At 43.9% G+C, this 19,812-nt stretch overlaps 1 protein-coding gene across 2 annotated transcripts in view; it reads left to right on the top strand.

Annotated features, from left to right (window-relative positions):
• Window positions 1-19,812, top strand: part of Nol10 (nucleolar protein 10) — a 78,208-nt gene that overhangs the window by 18,613 nt on the left and 39,783 nt on the right. For both annotated transcript variants that reach the window (XM_034514401.2, XM_076942080.1), the window contains 3 exons: window positions 780-929; window positions 4,891-4,957; window positions 10,508-10,560. In XM_034514401.2, the coding sequence (XP_034370292.1) occupies window positions 780-929; window positions 4,891-4,957; window positions 10,508-10,560 (270 nt within the window). The remainder of the gene's footprint in view (window positions 1-779; window positions 930-4,890; window positions 4,958-10,507; window positions 10,561-19,812) is intronic.

Genomic DNA, 19,812 nt, shown 5'->3' with positions numbered 1-19,812 from the left:
AATCCTGCAAGTAAGAATTATGTTCACTAAAAATTTTCAAGATATGTGTATGCAAGGAGCCTTTTGTTTTTTCTTTTGAGATAGGATCTTGACATATAATGTTAGCTGGCCTAGAATTCTGAGTAGAAGAGGCTGGCCTTGAACTCACAGAGCTCTGCCTGTCTCTGCCTCCTAAAGGCATGTGCCACCACACTCACTCAAGGTCACTTGTTGCAGCAGCACCTGCTATGTCCTAGGTCACAGATTTGCTAATTAACAAGTGAAACATTCTTATGAACATCTGTTCCTTTCTTAGTATAGATCAGTAATTGTCGAATTAGTAAATCTAAAAACTACTCCTGGTGTTAAAGGTGTAAAACTGTTCTAAGAGCTGACTTTAGTGTTAGGCTTTAACACTAAATTTGTTTGTCATGTTCATAGAAGGTTATGAAATAGGTGGCAGTCATTATTCCAACTTTTTTTATTTTTCTTTCTTTTCTTCATGTGTATGTCTGTGTGTAAGGAGGGGAGGGTCTCCTATATCCCATGTTGGTTTCATACCTTATATGTAGCCAAGAATGACTTTGAATTTCTGATTTTCTTGCCTCCATATCCCACGTGCTGAGACTACTGGCATGTGCCACCGTGGCTGCTTTTGCCGGGCTGGGGAATGAACTTTGTGGGTTGTTGGGTCAGCACTCTAGTAGCCGAGCTGCCTCTCCAGTTCCCATTACTCTGAGTATTAAATGTGTTCTTTGGAAATGGCTTGTTTGACTAGGATTAATTGTTTTCTCTTTTAGGTGTTGTTATACGATCTTCGCTCAGATAAGCCATTGCTAGTTAAGGATCACCAGTATGGGCTGCCTATTAAGTCAGTTCATTTCCAGGATTCACTAGATTTAGTTTTGTCTGCAGACTCCAGAATTGTCAAAATGTGGAACAAGGACACTGTACGTACTTTCTGCTGCAATTGCTCCCTGTTTTCCTTGCCTGTTCCCAGTGCTTCTTTTTCCATGTGCTTTGGAGGCTTCTGTGGGTCCTGGAGAAGGGGGTGCTGAGTAGCCATCTGGGAACCAGCAGGTCAGTCACTTTAGGTCAAGGCATGTCTGTGTTTGGGTAAAGCTGACATGAGCCTGTCTCCAGGTAAGGAGCATCCTGATCTATGTGCACTTGTGCATGAGGAGGGATGAACTCAGGTCATCAGGCTGGTGGCTAGGGATTTACCCCCTGAGCATTGTTGCCACCCCTGGTACACATTTTATTGGACATGTGTTAGATGGAGAGATAAATCTCTGTGAAACAGAATCTGCCTCTGAAGAGCCTTTTGGTCCTGCCCCCACCATCTTGATTTTAGATTTTTACCACTGCCTGTGAGGATGGCTATGTACTGTAACTGTAACGCACATGGAAGTCACAGGACAACTTAGATATTATTCTTCCACCGTGGGTTTCAGGATTGAATTCAGGTGGCACAGCAAATGCTTTCACCTGCTGAACCAGCTGGCTGGCTCCATCCTGAGACCTTTCAGTTTACTGACTACCCCAGCAGAGTTCTGGGAGCTGCTGATCTTCTTCCATTCCAGAGTCAGTGCATGTCCTGGGTTCACACCCTGTCCTCATCTCAAACAAGCAGGGTCTAGAAGTAGAAAGTACTTTTAAAGTAATTTCGTATATTGGTCAGTCAGTCTCTCTGTCTTTCTTTGTTGGTATTTCTAGGGATTGAACCCAGGTCCTTGTGTGTGCTTAGCCAGTGCTATACCACTGGATTCCATCCTTAGTGGTCTTTGTACTTTTTATTTCAAGAGAGGGCTTCAATAAGTTGCCCAAGTTGGCCTTGAACTCACTCTACCCTAGCCAGACCTTCAGCTTGTGATCCCCCTGCCTTAGTCTCCCAGTTGGTAGTATTACATGCCTGTGCTTCAAGGCCTGGCTAGCTTTATTTCATTTTTTTTTTTCAAGTAGTGTTTTCTTAGGAATATTTTAGTGTTTCCTCTCAGCTTCAAATGTTATTTTAAAAGTAACACAGTTCTGTATTGCTGATTTTAATCGGCCTTTTGCTTTTACTTCATTTATTTAAAGTTTTTTTTTTTTAAGATTTATTTACTTACTTTATTTATATGAGTACACTGTAGCTGTCTTCAGACACGCCAGAAAAGGGATCCCATTACAGTTGGTTGTGAACCACAATGTGGTTGCTGGGAATTGGACTCAGGATCTCTGGAAGAGCAGCCAGTGCTCTTGACCACTGAGCCATCTCTCCATTCTCCCCCCTCCCAACTCCCCAATTTTTTTAAAGACAGGATATGAGGATAACATATTTGCTGTGGCTTCCACAATGCCTAGGCTGAATTTTTTTTTTTTTTTTTTTTAAATCTAAGTATTAGCTGGATGTGATGGTTCATGCCTGTCATCTCAGTACTTAGGAGCAGAGATAGGAAGATCAATTCAGGTTCAAGGCTAGCCTGGGCTACAGTGAGGCTTGTCTCAAAACCATTTTGAGAGGACTGAAGGTAACTTCATTACATCAGTAAAATAAATTTGGTACAACAGTTCTCTTAATCTCTTTTAAAAATGAAAAAAAAAAAAAAAAACAACCCAGTTTTATTCATGTGCATATGTGTATCTGTGTGTCTGCCACATTGTTCAGGTGACCTCTTGGAGCAGGAATTATAGGCATTTTGTGAATTGCCTTAACTAGGGTAGTGGGAACTGAGCTCAGGTCCTTTGGAAGAGCAATAAGTGCTTTTAACTGCTGAGCCATCTCTTAAGCCTTACAGACTCTTAATAATTCTGAATTCAATATATACATTAATTCTATAGACCAAAGAGTTAACTTTAAAACTACCCTGAGATGATGCTGGGCAGAAGGCCTGTGCCCTCCGCACTCACTGCCTGGAGTGTGTACTGGGTTCTACAGGCACCTGTTGTGTTTGGTGTAAGGACACTGGTAGGTCAGACACAGTCCAGCTACCTATCATTCTAGCTTTTTCTAGCCAGGACTTTTGAGTTTTTTAAAGTTTGCATTTTGGGGCTAGAGAAATGGCTCAGTGGTTAAAAGCACTGATGGCTCTTCCAGGACCCAGGTTCAATTCTCAGCACCTACAGTTTTCTCAGCTCACAGTTTTCTGTGACTTCACTCTCAGAGGATCAGATGCCCTCTTCTGGCCTTTCCAGGCACTATATGCACTTGTTGCATAGCCATACATTCAGGCTAACACTAATACACATAAAATAAAAACAAGTTCTCAAGATTTTATTTCTGAGTTTTGCGTTTTAGTCTCTGGAAGTGGTGACCTTCCTTTATTCCTCTGGCTCTGTGTTAGTTCATAGCCTTCCTCGAGATGTATCCAGTCTTTACTATGTAACTTAGCAGCAGATGAGCAGCACAGACCTTCCTAAATTCTTGGAAACACTACCCTGATGCTTGCAGGGGTTGAATTTTCTTCTTGGTAGGCTTTGAGTTTGGGGCTTTTGAGGGCTCCTGGGAGACTTTTCATATCTTAGACCAATAATTTTTCTGGCAACCCTAACTAATTGATAGAAAAACACTTATTTACCTGTGCAGGGTGTACTTAAGGTACAGGGTGTAATAATTTCCACACTTAAGAGGCTGACTGAGGCAGAAGGGCCAAGAGTTTGAGGCCAGCTTGGACTATGCAGTGAGACTCTGGATCAAAATAATAACAACAACAACAACAACAACAAGTAGTCTTCCTGATTATTTTTTCATTGTGTAAGTACATACACTGTGTTTATTTAGAGGTAGTTTCACTATGTAGATAAAGGCTTACCTGGAACTCACTGTGGAACTCACACAGGCCTCAAATTCACCATCCTACCTCTACTTTCTGAATGCTGGGATTATGCTTGTGTGCTACCACATTGCCTCTTATTTCCAAGAACTCCCATGATGCTATAAAGAAGGTGTTCATTTGTCCTGGCTCCCATCCTACCAAAGCCAGTGAGTAGTTCCATTTGGATGTGTCCTTCCAGACCCCTTACTGCTCTGTTTCTTGTGTTCTGGTTTTCTGGCACCAATGGCCCCTTTTGTCCCTGTTGATCTGTGCTGTCATAGTTCTTGTTCTGTTCTTTCCCTTGCCTCTCCTTCCCACTCCAGTGGTAGATAGCTAGGCGAGGTTCATGGTTTGTGCCGAACGAGAACTTGGCTACTGATTTTTATCAACTTTGAAATAACCATCTTGCCTGGGCTTCAGCTCCACCCACTTCTGCCCTGGGAGCACCACATCCTGGTGTCAGTCTTTTGGTAATGACTTATTACTGCAAGAGCTGGCAGAACTTGTCAGCATCCCCATTTGAAGACATCACACTGTAATTACAGCAATCAATTTTATTTTGGTACTTTTTGTTTCTTAAGACTAAATGCTTCCTCTTGACTAACAGATTACCTGGCTTTGCATGACCTGCTTTCCTTGTTTCTCTTTCTCCTTGTCTTTTTCCACTCCTGCCTACTTCTGGGCCTTCTTCTTAGTTTTCAGTAGTACAGTAGATATCTCCCATATTTAAGTGGAATGTTGGAGCCTTCACAGTACGGTGACTGATGCTCTGGTCCCACAGGATTCCGGATTGTACTTCGTTGTCTCTTTGGGGTTTGGTGGCACTGCTGCACAGCTTCCCTTTAACCCTGACATCGTCTACTGTGCCCTGGCACCTCTGAGCTTTGAGTCTTCTTCTGTTTTGTTTTGAACAGGTCAACAGTTTCTTCATTTCTAAAACAAGAATATTTGATATTCTGATAAGACAAATAAGATTTTTGAGTATGAGTTCTTTCCATTAGGTTCTTTCTTTTATGTGGCACTATCTGGGTTGTGTCTCCATTTTATTTTCTCTATGTGCCATTGCTAAAGCTGTCTTTGATGATGTCAGTCATTCACTCTTTGCTTACTGTTTTAGGGGAAAATATTTACTTCGTTGGAGCCGGAGCATGACCTTAATGATGTTTGCCTCTATCCCAGTTCAGGTAGGCTCCCGCCCCTGCACTGTGGTTTAAGCTGCATTGACTTCATAAAGTGACCCTTGGATTGGATAGGACAGGACGGTTCTTGAGGTTTTCATCTACTTGGAAGAAAGAACAGGAAGTGGTATGGATGATTCAGAAAGGGTGCTCTTATGACTCAATGCTCAGTCCGCCTAGCTGTTAGTAGAAACTAGTAACAAATGGAGGCAAGGCGGCAGGTGAAATGCTATTTTGGTATATTCTTTTATGTGATTAGTAATGGCATGTGGAAATTGAGGTTAGAGATTTGAAGGAAGATGGAGTCACCTGGTAATAAAGGTTTGGGGATACTCTGCATCAAGTACTATTCAGCAAATTTTATATGATAGGTTTTGAAATTCAGCAGTACCTTCAGGGCAGATCTCAAGCGGGGTCTGAGGAAAGAATAAGAGAACTCTCCCACTCTCAAGCCGAGTCCTCCGAGGACAGCACATGCAGTAATTCTGCTCACAGGGTATACAGGAAAACCTGAAGTGTCCTACTGCATATATATAGACAGTACTGTGCCAACATTGGGGGTGGGGGGGCAGAGGAGCAGGGGAGGCTTTCAGGGTCTTATGTGGAAGGCAGTCATTGAATAAGATTAGAATGGCTTTGTGGGTAAGGTGATTCACCAAGAAGACAACATCAGAAGAGTAACAGGGTAGTAGGAAGGCTGAAGTGAAAGAACAGGTGGTGTAGGTGGTCACCTGATCAGCTGAGCTCCATCTGTCACCAGAGGGCCTACACAGGTAAAGAGTGAGCTGGCCTAGAACTGCAGTACCCACGAAATAGTGTCCCGAGTTGAGCAAGCCATGTGTGTTTCTGGCATTTAAGTATTAGGCAGTGACAATGAGGGGTAGTGATTGCTTGCCAGAGTTCCAACACCTAGTTCACCATAGCATATGTGTCTAGGTAAGCAGGTAAGAATGTTCTTAAGTACAGACTGATCATGGAAGGAGCCAGAGTGGGTATGAACACCCAAGGGGACATGTGAGACTGGAAATAGCAGGAGCCATTTCATTTAGAGCAGTGGGAAGAAGAGCGAATGGAGAACCTTCACAGGATTGGATACAGCAGTATCAAAGGACCAGGCATTACTGGTAGAACCTGAGACAGAGCCTGTAGCTTTGTAACTGGGGACTGGAGGAAAGAGCAGGCTCACTCACTGCTTTGAGTCTGAGTAAGAAATGCAAGTCTATCACTTATCGTATTATAACCCTGTATAGTCAGTGGCCCACAATTTGTTCTTTCTATCTGGCTTTTGGATTTATTTATAGTTTGCTTATTTTTGTTTTATTGAGATTCTCCCTATGCACCTAGACCTGCATATATATATGCATATGCGCACACACACACACAAATACACACTCTCACTGCATTTCCTCTTCCTTATTGTGCTAACTTCTGTAAGGTCAGGCCAGTCTTCTGTAGAGTGTCTATCTCTTGAATATATGTGATTGTTCCTCCCTGTGTCACTTAACTTGTTTTCTATCCTATGCTGACTCTAAAGTAGCAGTGAAGGATTGATTGAATTTAGCAGTGAGGTTCCCCCAACTTGATAGAATTTAGTCAGGTCTACATGTTTGATGAAGCGTGTTTAGGTGAAGGATCATGGACAAGCTGGGTGTGGCCTTTAAACCCAGCACTTGGGAGGCAGAGGTATGTTGCAGAATAAGTGTGATATTTACTGAAAACAACTTCTAGTTGTTGTGTGTCTCAGCTCTTAGCACACACTTTTAATCCCTTTGGCTGGTATACAGACATGCCCTTAGTACACACCTTTAATCCTAAACAATGAAGGTAAAGTTAATTTGTAGAAGAAAGCACCCACAGTTGAAAGTGCTGTCTAAGTGATTGGCGGACAAAGTGACGAATCAGAGAAAGAGTTGATAGAATAGGATATGCCCAACTCTCATGAGAGAAGGAAGGAAAGGGAAGCTACTTAAGAGAGAGTGCAGAGAGAGAAGGCAGGCAGTTTTACTGGCAGAGTAATAAACAGGTTACAGAGAGAACCAAAAGATTAGAACATATTGCCAAAGTTAGTATGAGATCAAGCAGAGCAATTTAGTAAGAAATTGGGAGAAGCTAGATTGATCAGTCAGCTTGAAGAAGAGCTGAGCCAGAGCAGCTGAGTAGGACCAGCCAGGCAGAGATCAGAAAGAACTAGAAAGGGTAAGCTTATTCAGCAGTAAGTCTCAGAGGCTGAAACATTCTAGGCCTAAATTAGATTGTACATAGGCTAAAAGCTTCCAGAACTAGGTTAGCACACAGAGGCAGTAAGCCTTCAAGACAACAATTACAACAGGAAAATAAAAATTACTTTTACAGAGGTCAATAAATCTCTTGAGTTTGAGGTCAGCCTGGTGTACAGACATAGTTCTAGGACAGCCATGGCTACACAGAGAAACCTTGTATTTGGGGGAGAAAAATCAATGGACACACCTCAAGCCAAACTGCAGGCCCTACATGTCAGGTCTTTCCAGTAGATCATTCGCATGGGGAGGATAAAGTTGGTTCAGTGTGTTCAGGAATCTTTTACCATGTGTGGTTTGGACAAGGAATGGCTTTTTCTGTCAAATGACTTAGAGGAGTATGCCAGCCAAGCCAATAATTGTTTCACAAGACGATGTTGTAGTGTGTGCTGGCCTTGCTGGTTGGCTTGGGCTTCTTGCTGTGCTCAGAGGTTGTGCTCTGCACTGGGTTTACCTTACCCATCGTCCCTCCACACTGTGCTTTGTCTTCATCACTGTGTGCTTAATCACAGTTTAGAGAAGGTGAAACCTCCTTTTTTCACACACTCATTTTTGGGATAATTTAGACCTAATCATGACACTTGTTTAGTAATGGTTTTTTGACAGAGGCAGGTCAGAATATTGAGAAGTGATTTTGCCTTCCTGGCCCTTACCTGACTGCTCAGGTAGCTCTTTGCACACTCTTTCCAGACATGGAGCAGCCATTCTGAAGGTTATGGCACTGTGAGAGGCAGCACAGCTCTGGGAACCAGTGTGCACAACATGATGACACAGGAAGCATGTAAAGATGATACATGTGTGAGTCCCACCCCAGCCTGTTAAAGCAGGACCAGAGGTCCAGCGCCATTGACAAAAAGGGAAGAAGATGGGCTTTGGACTTGAGAAAGTCATGCCGGGCGGTGGTGGTGCACGCCTTTAATCCCAGCACTTGGGAGGCAGAGGCAGGAGGATTTCTAAGTTCGAGGCCAGCCTGGTCTACAGAGTGAGTTCTAGGACAGCCAGGGCTACACAGAGAAACCCTGTCTCAAAAAACCAAAAAAAGAAAAAAGAAAAAAAAAAGGACTTGAGAAAGTCCTGCTTCAGGCTTAGTTATGCCCAGTATGACCCTTAGCTTTCTCACCCACCACAGAGAGCTGCAAGAGACCAGCTGGACTGTGGAAAATGCCATAGCTCTTGTCTCCATCAGCATCCTCCAACAGGATGACGTGAGGAACAACCATGGGGCATGGGGCATTTGCATATAGCGCTCACTAAGTGGAATTTCTGCTCCACATGTCAGTAAGAAGCTGAAGATGAGGCAGATGTGTTCCTGCTGCTCCTCTTCCCAGAATGTCTGCCTTGAGCCATCCAGAGTGCATTGAAGCTGTGTGTTTTAGTGTGGTGCTTTTCAAACATAGTTGACCACCCGCCTGCCTACTGTCTTTCTTTTTTTAATCCCTATGGTTTTAGCCTTCTGACCCTTTGCAGATTGCTAACTTTTGTAAACTACAGTAAAGATGAATAGTTAGCGAGGCGAGCACACATTGGGATAACATTGCCTGTGGTTTGTTTTGTCCTTTCTTGACACTGCTATGTTGAGCTGCCTACAAGCTTTAAGTTCCTTTCTGTACTTTCATCTCCCAGCTTGGTAGCAGGTTGCAGATATCCCATGGAGCTCCCCCTGAGCAGACCTTCCATAAACAGTTTCTGGTTGGGTTTTGTGTTTTGGGTGTTGGTGAGCCTTTCCATGACATACACCCAGATGAGTTCTGATGTGGGTATGTGTCCCAGGAGGGTACTGCTTATCATTATCATCACTTACATTGGAGGAGAGTGTCTTTGACTCCAGTTGCTGGGCTCTTTTCCTTCTCTGAACAGTTTTGTTTCTCTTAGGAACAGTAAGCAGTAGCATTTTGAGAAACTGAGTAGAAATGCTGTCCGTAATGCCAGTCTCCTCAAAAAACCACTACTGCTCATTAGAGAAGATGGCTACATTAACTCCATAGTCTTAGTTTTAAGTAGCCTTTGCTGCTCTTGGAGTCACCTTTACTATTTGGTTTGACATTATGTTAGAAGCAGCAAAAAGGCAAGCCAGTAGATCCCATATAGATGGTGGGATTCTTTTTCATTTTGTTGGGTGGTATTTAGACTACTTAATGGTTTATTTAATAACATAAGAAGCCTTTTCATTTTATCTGTTTTGAGTTGAATTTTTATGTTCCAAATTATATGGGGCTAGTGATGTTTATTTTGAAGGGTGCTATACTTGCTGAGATCATATACAAGCTTATAAAGAACCCTGCATTACCTTGTAAAGCGTCAGGGAGATGTCGGCTGACTTTGTGTGTAGTCATGAGATGGTTGGCTGTAGAATGTCTTGCCCCCTTGAGGTGCTTCAGAAAACTTGGGGATACTTGCTGACAATTGAACCAGCTAACACTTGATATGAAGTAGCTAAATGCCAACAAATTATGGATTTCTGGGTTTCTGTGATATAGGAACTTCTTTGTTGAATGACAGAGTTGCCCTTCAGCCTGGTTTTGCTTTCTCTGAATGCAGATGCCACAGAGGCTAAAATTAATTTCTCTTTTTAGTTAACTAAAATTAACCAAAATTAATTTCTCTAGTGGTCATTCTTTTAGAATTCCCTAAAATGATCATGGCACTCTAAGAGCTGTTTAGTGACATATGGGTCTTAAAAATATTTTATGTGTGTGAATGTTTTGCCAAAATGTATCTATATGCACAACATGTACTTTTGGTGCCTATGGTGGTCAGGAGAGGGCATCAGATTCCCTGGAGCTGGAGATCATTGTGAACCATCATGTATGTGCTAGGAACTGAATCTGGCTCCTCACAAGAACAACAAGTGCTTTTAGCCACTGAACCATCTCTCCAACTCTGACATGTGGGTCTTTTGGGAGAAGTTCTATATAACACTCCTATAATTGTTTTGGTCTGCAGTTGACTGCGAAGTTTAATACAGAAATTCTGAAGCTGGGCCTTTTGCCTCCTTGACTCATGATTCCAGGAGGGGAGCCTTTCTCTCCATTATTATTCTCATACTGTACATCTGATGCGTGAATCTGGAACCTCCCCAAACCTAGTGTAGAGCGAGTGCTTCTCTGGAGCTTTAGCTCATTAAGCCAGGGAATTCACAGACAGGGTCAGCAGCTTCTACAACTGAGGTCTCCTGCCTAGAAAGGCAAGACTGACTAAAGGACAACTCAAGCATTTTGCAGTTTGTAGAGATGGGTACTTCTTGTCACTTGTTTAACTTGTTCATTGTATTTACTTTTAGGAATGCTTCTCACTGCCAATGAGTCCCCCAAGATGGGCATTTACTACATTCCGGTAAGAGCCAGCAGGAACAGGCACAGAGAGTTTTTGTGTTTGAACTGATAGTGTTGACAGCCTTTGGGCTCTGTGTGGCTTTGCTGCACTGTAGATTCACTGTAGATATAGTGTGCTCTGCAGCCCAGTAGAGCAATGTCTCAGTATTCTGTTGGCCAATTGTTTTGTGCTGTTTAACCTAGGCTTGAAATCTAGTAGTCTTCAGATAAGCTTTGTTGTTTGTTTTGCTGGGAAGTATTTCAGAATCTAGAACTGTTGACTTACCAGATGTCTAAATCAAAACTCAGAGTCTAGAGCACTGGTTTTCAACCTTCCTAATGCTATAATACAGTTCCTCATGTGGTGGTGACCCCCAACCATACAACTATTTTTGTTGCTACTTCATAACTATAATTTTATACTGTTAGCATAATATAAATATCTGATATGCAGCCCTTGTGAAAAGGTTGTTCAATCCCCGACGGAGCTGAGACCCACAGGTTGAGAGCTGCTGGTCTAGTGTTCTTCTAGCCACCTCACTGTAGTTTTGCATCTTTTAGAAATAAGTTGCACACTCAAGAAGCCAGATCATCAGGATTATCAGTGATGGCATGTAGTTTAGATTATCATATTGTCGTTCTTAAAAAATTGTTCTTCTACACCAGGAGCTTCCATGCTTTACCTTTTGGTCTATAGAAGGAGAGAAACAGGGATGTATCCTCTTAGTCAGTAAGGCAGCCTTCATGTAGAGCTGGCACGTGTGATGGGTGTTATCAATAAGAAAACTTGAGAGCAGTGTACTCTCTTCTGGCTTCCATCATGGAAATCTTCATTGGAGTAGCTTGGCTGTCTGGATTGGTTTTCACTGGCCTCCACCTGCTACTGAGTTTCTGTTGTCTTAGGAAGCTGCTGCTGCAGCACTCTGTAGTGTTTGCTCTGAGTGATAATAAAGTGAAGGCTGTTCCAACAGGAAGCTGCTGTTCTCCTGTATTGTTAGATGCTCCTCTTCCCAGCCTCACGGATGCCGGTTTACCCATCTTCCCGTGTTTGTGGCTTAATAGGTATTTGTTGCATCCGCTATGTGTCAGGCACCATGCTGGATTCCTGCAGCACACAGTACATAGTACATTACCATTGCTCCCTCCTCAGGGTTACAACAGGAAGAAAGGTGGTTTCAGGTCTGCAGCATGAGCTGTAGGAGGAAAACTCTTTGAGAGTACCTGCGAGGAGAGACCCTTCCTGCAGAGTGTGCTAGGTGCCTGTGAGAAACTCAGTAAACTGCCCAGAGTGACTTCAGGGAGAGACTGGAGCTTGAGTCTGTAGACTAGATGGAGGGTCAGGGTGAGCCACAGAATAGGAGTAGCATCTCCGCAGCAGGAGAGTGCCTGTGGAGAGAGCTCAGAGAGAGGATCTCATGGAGCAGAGCAAGTGCCACATTGGAAGGGTCTGTAAGTGTGTGTGTGCTCCAGGGGGGCATTCGGAGCCTGGCACATCATGAGCACCGAAGGGAAGAAACCAGAGTTGCCCTTTGGAAAGGTGGTTTGTCTTTACAAAGAGAATGACATGGGATCTAAGCTGGAAACAGCCAAAACAGGCTGTGGCAGTGCCCACGAGGGAAGGCGGTGCCGGGCTGTCCTTTTCAGCATCAGGACTTTGGTAGGTCCTGGGACTATGTGAGAAAGAAACAAATCTGACTTGGAATCAGTATCCACCTGTGGAGATGCATGTGGACCATAAGAACGTCTTCCCATCGGGGTGCTCACTTCCTTCTCTAGGGTGTACTTACTGTGCAGCTACGCCAGTACATCAAGAGGGAGGTGCCAGAGTGCAGGCTGGTATCACGGTGGATGGTACAGGCCAAGAGCCCATGTGCCATGTGTCACAGAAGAGGCAGGTGTGGGTAGAAGGACAGACTTGGTAATAAGTTTAGATATGGGTTGTGAGGAAGAGGAAAGAAACAAGGGTGACACCAGGTTCTGCCAGGGCACATGCATGCATGCTGATGTCATTCCAGTCCAGGAAGAGGTGGGTGAAGAATAAAAATATTTTCCTTTTGATGTTTTTTACATTGTGAAATGACCTTTTGCAGAAATGGCACAAATGTTTTAATTATACAAATAATGTATCCATGTTCTTATTTTCAGTCTTTCACAAAGTATGAGGGGGAAGTACATACTCTGCCCCCATAGATGCTATTAATATTTGGAAACTGTCTTTTCTGTTATATTGTTAAATATGTGGATTTTATTTTATTTTTTTTTTAATTTTCAGTTTTGCTGTGTGTGAGAGAGACAGACAGAGAGAGAGAGAGAGAGAGAGAGAGAGAGAGAGAGAGAGAGAGAATGAATCAGAAGTGGGGGGTGGGGGTGGAGGGGGGGACTGGGTCTCATGTAGCCCAGATTGGCCAGGGATCTGCTATGTAGTCAAGGATGACCTAGAGCTCTTCTGATCTTAGCTTTGCCTCCAAGGTGGTGAGATAACAAGTGTGCTCTACCGTGAGTGGTGACATGGTGTTTTATAAGTAAATTGTATCCAATTCTATAGAATCAATATTAGGTATATTAACTTAAATAGTAAGTCACCTAAAGCTAGAAGTCACCTAAAGCTAGTATTCACAGGCACTGGGCTCAGTACTGAACACTGGAAGGAAAAAAAAAATCACCTAAAATAGCCAGGCACAGCGGGTGCACCCATGACTACAGAATTCAGGAGCAGAGGCAGTACATAGCAGTCATTTCCACTATATTTCTTCCTTTTTCTTTTTAAGATGGGATCTCACTGTCTGGACAGGTTGGCCTAGAACCTGAGCTATTTAACCTATGCTGCCTCAAGCTCTTGGTCTTCCTGCCTCAGCTCCATCCCTTCCCCTTCCCCTTCCCCTTCCCCTTCCCCTTCCCCTTCCCCTTCCCCTTCCCCTTCCCCTTCCCCTTCCCCTTCTTCCCCTTCCCCTTCTTCCCCTTCCCCTTCTCTTTCCTCTTCCCCTTCTTCCCCTTCCCCTTCCCCTTCTTCCCCTTCCCCTTCTTCCCCTTTCCCTTCTTCCCCTTCCTCTCTTCCCCTTCCCCTTCTTCCCCTTCCCCTTCTTCCCCTTCCCTTCTTCCCCTTCCCTTCTTCCCCTTCCCTTCTTCCCCTTCCCTTCTTCCCCTTCCCTTCTTCCCCTTCCCTTCTTCCCCTTCCCTTCTTCCCCTTCCCTTCTTCCCCTTCCCTTCTTCCCCTTCCCTTCTTCCCCTTCCCTTCTTCCCCTTCCCTTCTTCCCCTTCCCTTCTTCCCCTTCCCTTCTTCCCCTTCCCTTCTTCCCCTTCCCCTTCTCCCTTTCTTACTTTCTTTTTTGGGTGGTGGTGGTTTTGTTTCATTCATTCTTAATTTTTTTTGGGGGGGGGGTGGTTTCGAGATGGTTTCTTTGTGTGTAACCTTGGTTGTCCTGGAACTTACACTAGCCTGGAACTCACAAAGATCTGCCTGCCTCTACCGCCCCACCCCCCACCCCCAGTGCTGGGATTAAAGGCATGAGTCACCACTACCAGGCTCTGCCTAGGCCTTCTACAGTAAGTAGGATTGTAGGTGTGTGCCACCTTGCTTGGTTTCTCTGTTGTATTTTATTGCTGGGTATGTGTGGGCTATTTTAAAATTGAGGAGAGCTCTTATTCACATATAATTCTTTGGTTCTGTTTTGGGATTGCTTGCTTCTTTCTTGACCTTTTCTGTACTGGACATCACACCAGGGCTTTGCACCTCATACTGGCCAAGCACTCTGCCCCTAAACTGCACCCCAGCTGACAATGGGGGTTTTGCTGTTGTTCCAAGGAGTGAGGACTTTGAGCAGCAAGAGCAAGAGGAGCTATGGCGGCTGGATGATGAGAGGCTGCTCTCTAGACTCACAAGGCCCCTGAGTCTCAGCTCGGTAGCTGGGATTTAACAGGCAGATAGGAAATGGGCCCAAAGCCCTCTCCCAGGTGCCTGCACAGGAGGGACCAGTGTAGGCAGAGGTCTTGCTAGGCCAAGTGCGGAACTGCAGCTTGACCTGTGCTCTCCTTCCTGACCCCACGGTCTGCCCTGCCGCTCTTGCACCAAATCATATTATCATATTCCACAGCGCCATTTGTCTTCACTTGGCACCTGCTCTTTTTACTGCTGCTTCAAAGCAAAGAGCAAGCCCCAGGGCTGAAAGCTTGCCGTTTACCGGAAGATAAATATCAAACTTAAGAAGCTGCATTTAGCTCAAAGGCTCGTTTGAGGCCTATAGAGCCAGAGAACTGTGTGTTTAATACATGGCTTGTGCCAAGTTTAGGAGGTCTGACCTGTGATTTGTATGAACATCTCATAAATCAGTACAGCCATCCCACACATCCCTGCAGGCTGTGCTACAGAAAAGGCAGCATGATGTTCTCTCAGTTTGTTCGCTTTTGCCCTTCTGGTTGATACCATCTTTCTTGAATACTTGGACTCTCTAGAAACTAACACAGTTCCTGACTTTAGCGCACCGCCCCTTACATATGCTAGGGAGACCAAGTGGGTTTCCCCTCATCCTCATCCCACTTTCCCAATCCTGTCCTTTGTTCTGTCTCAAGGGAGTTGTATTTGTCTCTTCACTTGCTTCAGCATCTGCTTTATCGGTAGTTTAGTAATATAGAGCAGGAACAGTTCTGACTCAGTTTCAGCTTAGTTCTGCATAGGGAACACCTTTGACAACTGCAGACTCCTGAGGGAATCCAAGTGCTCTATGGCACCCACCTCAGAATCCAGCTCTGAAGTTGATACTCCAGTGAGAATGTTCCTGATGCTCAAGGCTCTGTGTACAGCAAGCTCCTGTAAGTTCTTAGCTCCACAGCCAGGAGCCCCTGCATCCTGAGTTGGCTGCATGCTCCATAATGGATATGCAGCTAATCAGAGGAAAATGTATTAGTAGTTGTTTTGAAAGCTGTTTGATTTAGAATACAAAATAACTGAGTTAATTAGAGGTATATGTTTTCAATTTTGTTTGAAACATAAATTTAAGCTACTATAAAGATTATATGAAATGCCATTTAACCTATCTTTCAATCCTGGCAGTTATTTTATTTCAAAATAGTTTATTAGGAAAAAACATTCTATATTTTCTGTATTTTTATTGCTTATTATAAATCATCAAAATATACTGATTAAATATTTTAACATTTACTATTTAATTTAAAAGTTGGAAGGTATTTTTGGAATACCTAGTCCCTACAAATAGGGCAGATTAAAAGCATGAAGGATGGGGTAGCGTTGCTAGGGAGATGGTTCAGTTGGCGGATGTTTGCTGTGCAAGTCTGAAAGTCTGAGGACCAAAATTTGATTCCTTAGCATCCATATAAATGCCAGGTGCAGTGGTGCGTACCTATAACCCCAGTGCTGGTTGCAGAGACAGGCAGAGTCTAAGAAACTAAAGCTTCAGGTTCAGTGAGAAACTCAAAAAGCAATGTAGAGAGCAACAAGTGCACACCTGGCATTGCCCTCTGTCCTTTATATGGCTGTGCACTTACACACACACACACACACACACACACACACACACACACACAATCACTAATAGTAAGCATGAAACTCTTAAAACAAAACTATACTCGAAGACTGTTGTCTAACCTGCACTATTGCTTCTGGTAAGAAATGGCATTTCAACTTGAGCGATACTGACCTGGCACATAGAGGAGACAGGGTGCTGAGCAGCAGAGCCTTGTCTCAGCCTCTGTCTTATTCAGATAGCATGCAAATATTTTAAAAATGGTATCTCCACTTTCAAGTTTTTAAGGCCTGAGGCTTGATCTTTGTCTGTGATCACAACACAAACCTAGGTCTGTATGGTAAATGCCTGGAAACACAACAGTAGCAGGGTGAGGGTGGCCAGTGTCCAGGCTCTGCTCTTCCTGGACAGCCCAGTGTACAGGCAAATTCCCTCTCCTTTGACGTGTATGTCTCATGCACATCAGTTGTCTTCCACGGTGACCATGACTTCATGCAGCTTTATATTGTATGTAACACTACATTCACCTGTTTGGCCCTTTCATTCTGCTGTTTCTTGGCTTCACCTGTGGGAGCCAAGGCACATAGAGCCTGGACAAGGAAAGTTTACTCATGTCTGTTTGTGGGGCATCTCCAATAAACCTCCAAAACTGCTAAAGGAAAACTTTTTTTAAAAAATCTGTGAGTTCGACTCTTAAACATAGTACAAAAAAAAATTTTCTTGAAAAATTTAACAACCTAATAATTAAGCAAGGGAATCAGGTTTTTCATAACCAGATCCTAAGAAAAGTCTAGAAATGTAGAACTTCACATGGAATAAAGTTACATTGAGTGGAGATGTACAGAGACACAGAAGAAGCTTTTCCAGAAGTGTGTGGAGCTAACTGGCTACCAGACAGCTTTTGGTATTTATTTTGGGCTGCTCTTGGCTACCTGTGTCAGATCCCATCACACTAGAATCAGACAATCTTGATGCTGTACTGTAGACCAGGGCCTGGTGAGCACCAGCTACCTGTTTTATAAGCAAAGCTTTATTAGAAAGCAATGCATTCCAGCATTCTCACTGATGACACAGCCGAGTGGCTGTGGTGCAGACCATATGACTGAGAGCCCTCTCATGCCCCTCTGTGCTTACTTATCTGCTTCTCTGTATCCCCCAATCCCTTACATAAAACATGGGTTGAAGGGATGTTGTTACTTTTCCTCAACACCCAAAGCAATTTTGTCTCACTTTAGATCCACCTGTGTTAAAAATCAGTGAACAAATACATGTGAGACATCTGGTGTTCAGATGTTGGGAGCTCTAGTCAGCGGCTGTATATTTTGACAAGGATGGTTTGGAGTAAAATATCCCTTTTTAGACCAGATTGACATTTTGCAGTAGTTTTCTTCTGCTACCATATTAAAACACAGAAGTGGGGCCTGTTCCTGGGGTTTGCGCAGCCTGGGCTCCTGGGCTCTGGAGGCACATTTTGATCAACCAGCACAGAGCAGCTTGATGTGACACAGCACCTTTGTTTTGGAATGCTGACAGATTTCTACAGCTAGGACTTTATTCCAAAGATTTGGTGGTGATTCTGACGGTAGAACAGATTGGTTTAATCCTTTTCCTAGAAAACTACGGAAAGAGACGAAAGCCAAGGATATGGAGCTTTTGCTGTGTGTTTATTGACATTTCTGCAGAAGTTGCTTTGGGTGTAGGACATAATTGTTGCTGTGGCACATGTGTGAAAGGCCAGACAGAGTCTTTACTTTTCTTCATGGATGGACCTGTGCTGTTCACTGGAGTTTCTGCAAGTTCTGTTCAGTCCCCCGCCAGATGGGCCCTGTGGCGTCGCTTCAGCGAAGGCTCATCTTGAGCACTACCTTGATATTCCAGAGAGCTCTCTGGGTGAGCTAGCTATTGGCACAGTACCATGTGCTGAATTGTTGTTACTGCAGTGCGCATGTAAATTTGGAAATGATTGATGTCATTTTCCTATAAAAGGCTCATTGAATCCGAGAACTGTTGGATACAGTAACAGAAGTAATTGTGCTAGAAATCTCTATTTTATAGGACTAGTAGCAACATATTCCTTTGGTTTGGGGAAGTAGTGCTATAGGCCAAAAAGGAAGGGAAAAAAAAAAAAAAAACTACTCCCCGGGACTCTGCCAACAAGTAGAAAATATACAAGACAGAACACAAGCTAGACAAGTAGCTGCTAAATGTCTCCCCACTGCAGGCATGTTGAGTGTGCTTTGAAGGGAGGAGGAAGCTTTTGAAGCCCAGAACAGAGAGCAGGAAGGAATCTTTGAGGTCTGCTAAGCCAGCACCTTGATTTATAGCTGAGACATCGGATTATTTGTTCAAGGTCAGATCCAAGCAGAGCTGGATCTAGGGTTTCTTTCCGTACTCCTTATCGCCCATGGGAAGGAGCTGAGATTTCAGAGTTAGGTAGCTGAGTGAGTACTGGCCTTTCCAAGTCTGTCTCCTGGTCAGTGTGAGAGTGCACACCCTGAGTGTTTGCAGTTAGGGCTTGTCTTTGCTGCTCCCTGGGCACCTGTCTTGGACTAATCTTGAACTGGGAGAGCTTTGTCAGTGGAAAGTGGTGGCTTCTTCTTTCTTTCAGTTCTGATTGCCAGGTCCTTCCCTTCTGCATCTAGGACAGAGCTAGTGATGCATCGTTCTTGGGAGTTTGGAGTAGCAGCCATGCAGTTCTTTCTGTTGTGCTCTGTGGTTGATGAGCAGCAGCACCAGGACAAATACTGTTGCTTCCCCACATTTTCACAGTGACAGCACACTGGGGGCCCTGCTCACTTCAGATAGTGGGCTTCTGGGCATGGCTCATCACTGGGTGCATAGCATCTGCTTGTGTAGTGTCACTCAACAGAGGGAATGCCAAAGGGCTTTTAAGGGTTGATTTGGTTTGTTTATAGGACTAGGGATGGATGCTGAGCTCTTACGAATGCCAAGGAGCCTGCTACCTCTAAGCTACAGCCCCAGCCCTTTCGCACTTCATTTTGAGATAAGTTCCTACTAAGTGCACAGGCTAGCTAGTTCTACAGTCTAGCAACCAGGCTTGCTCTGTAGTCCAGGCTGGCCATAATCGCAAGATTCCTCCTGTCTCAGGCAGCCAAGTGGCTGGCACAATAGTGTAGCTGGTCTTTGCTACTTTGTAAGGTTCTTCTTTTTCCCACCCATATCCCCTCCCCATTTTATCTCCTACCACTAGATAGGAGATACAGGGAAGAGAGAGAGTGATTTCTGAATCTTAATTTCTGTCTTCTTGTTTCTTCTTTGCTTGTAGCTGGTCTTTGCTACTTTGTGGGGTTTTCTTTGTCCTGCTCTTTATTCCCTCCCTCACCCTTGGTTTCACCCCCTATCACTGGATAGGAGGAGGAGGAGGAGGAGGAGGAGGAGGAGGAGGAGGAGGAGGAGGAGGAAGAGAGAGAGAGAGAGAGAGAGAGAGAGAGAGATCTGAATCTAATTTCTTTCTTCACCTTTCTTTTTTGAGAATGACTACTAACAAACCGCTACCAATCTCCCTAAGCAACCAACAGCCACAGCCAACAGTACTACCTACTGGGACTCTAGCATTTATATACCCCTGAAATTTTCCCAGAATTCCAAATACAACACAGTCGCAGAAACTGTCTGCATCTGGCAAAACCATGCTTCTGCTAGAGCACAAAGCAAGTGGTAGTCAGTTGCTACAAAGCAACCCCCTATCCTCACTCCTAGGATTAAAAAGAAACATTATATTACTGTGGTTTTTTTTTTTTTTTTTTTTTTTTTAAGAAACGAAAATTCTAGAATTC

The sequence above is a fragment of the Arvicanthis niloticus genome, chromosome 11, assembly GCF_011762505.2.
Source record: "Arvicanthis niloticus isolate mArvNil1 chromosome 11, mArvNil1.pat.X, whole genome shotgun sequence".
In the NCBI taxonomy this organism is placed as follows: Eukaryota; Metazoa; Chordata; class Mammalia; order Rodentia; family Muridae; genus Arvicanthis; species Arvicanthis niloticus.
The sequence above is the reverse complement of the archived record's forward strand: the minus strand, read 5'-3'. Positions and strand labels throughout refer to the sequence as shown.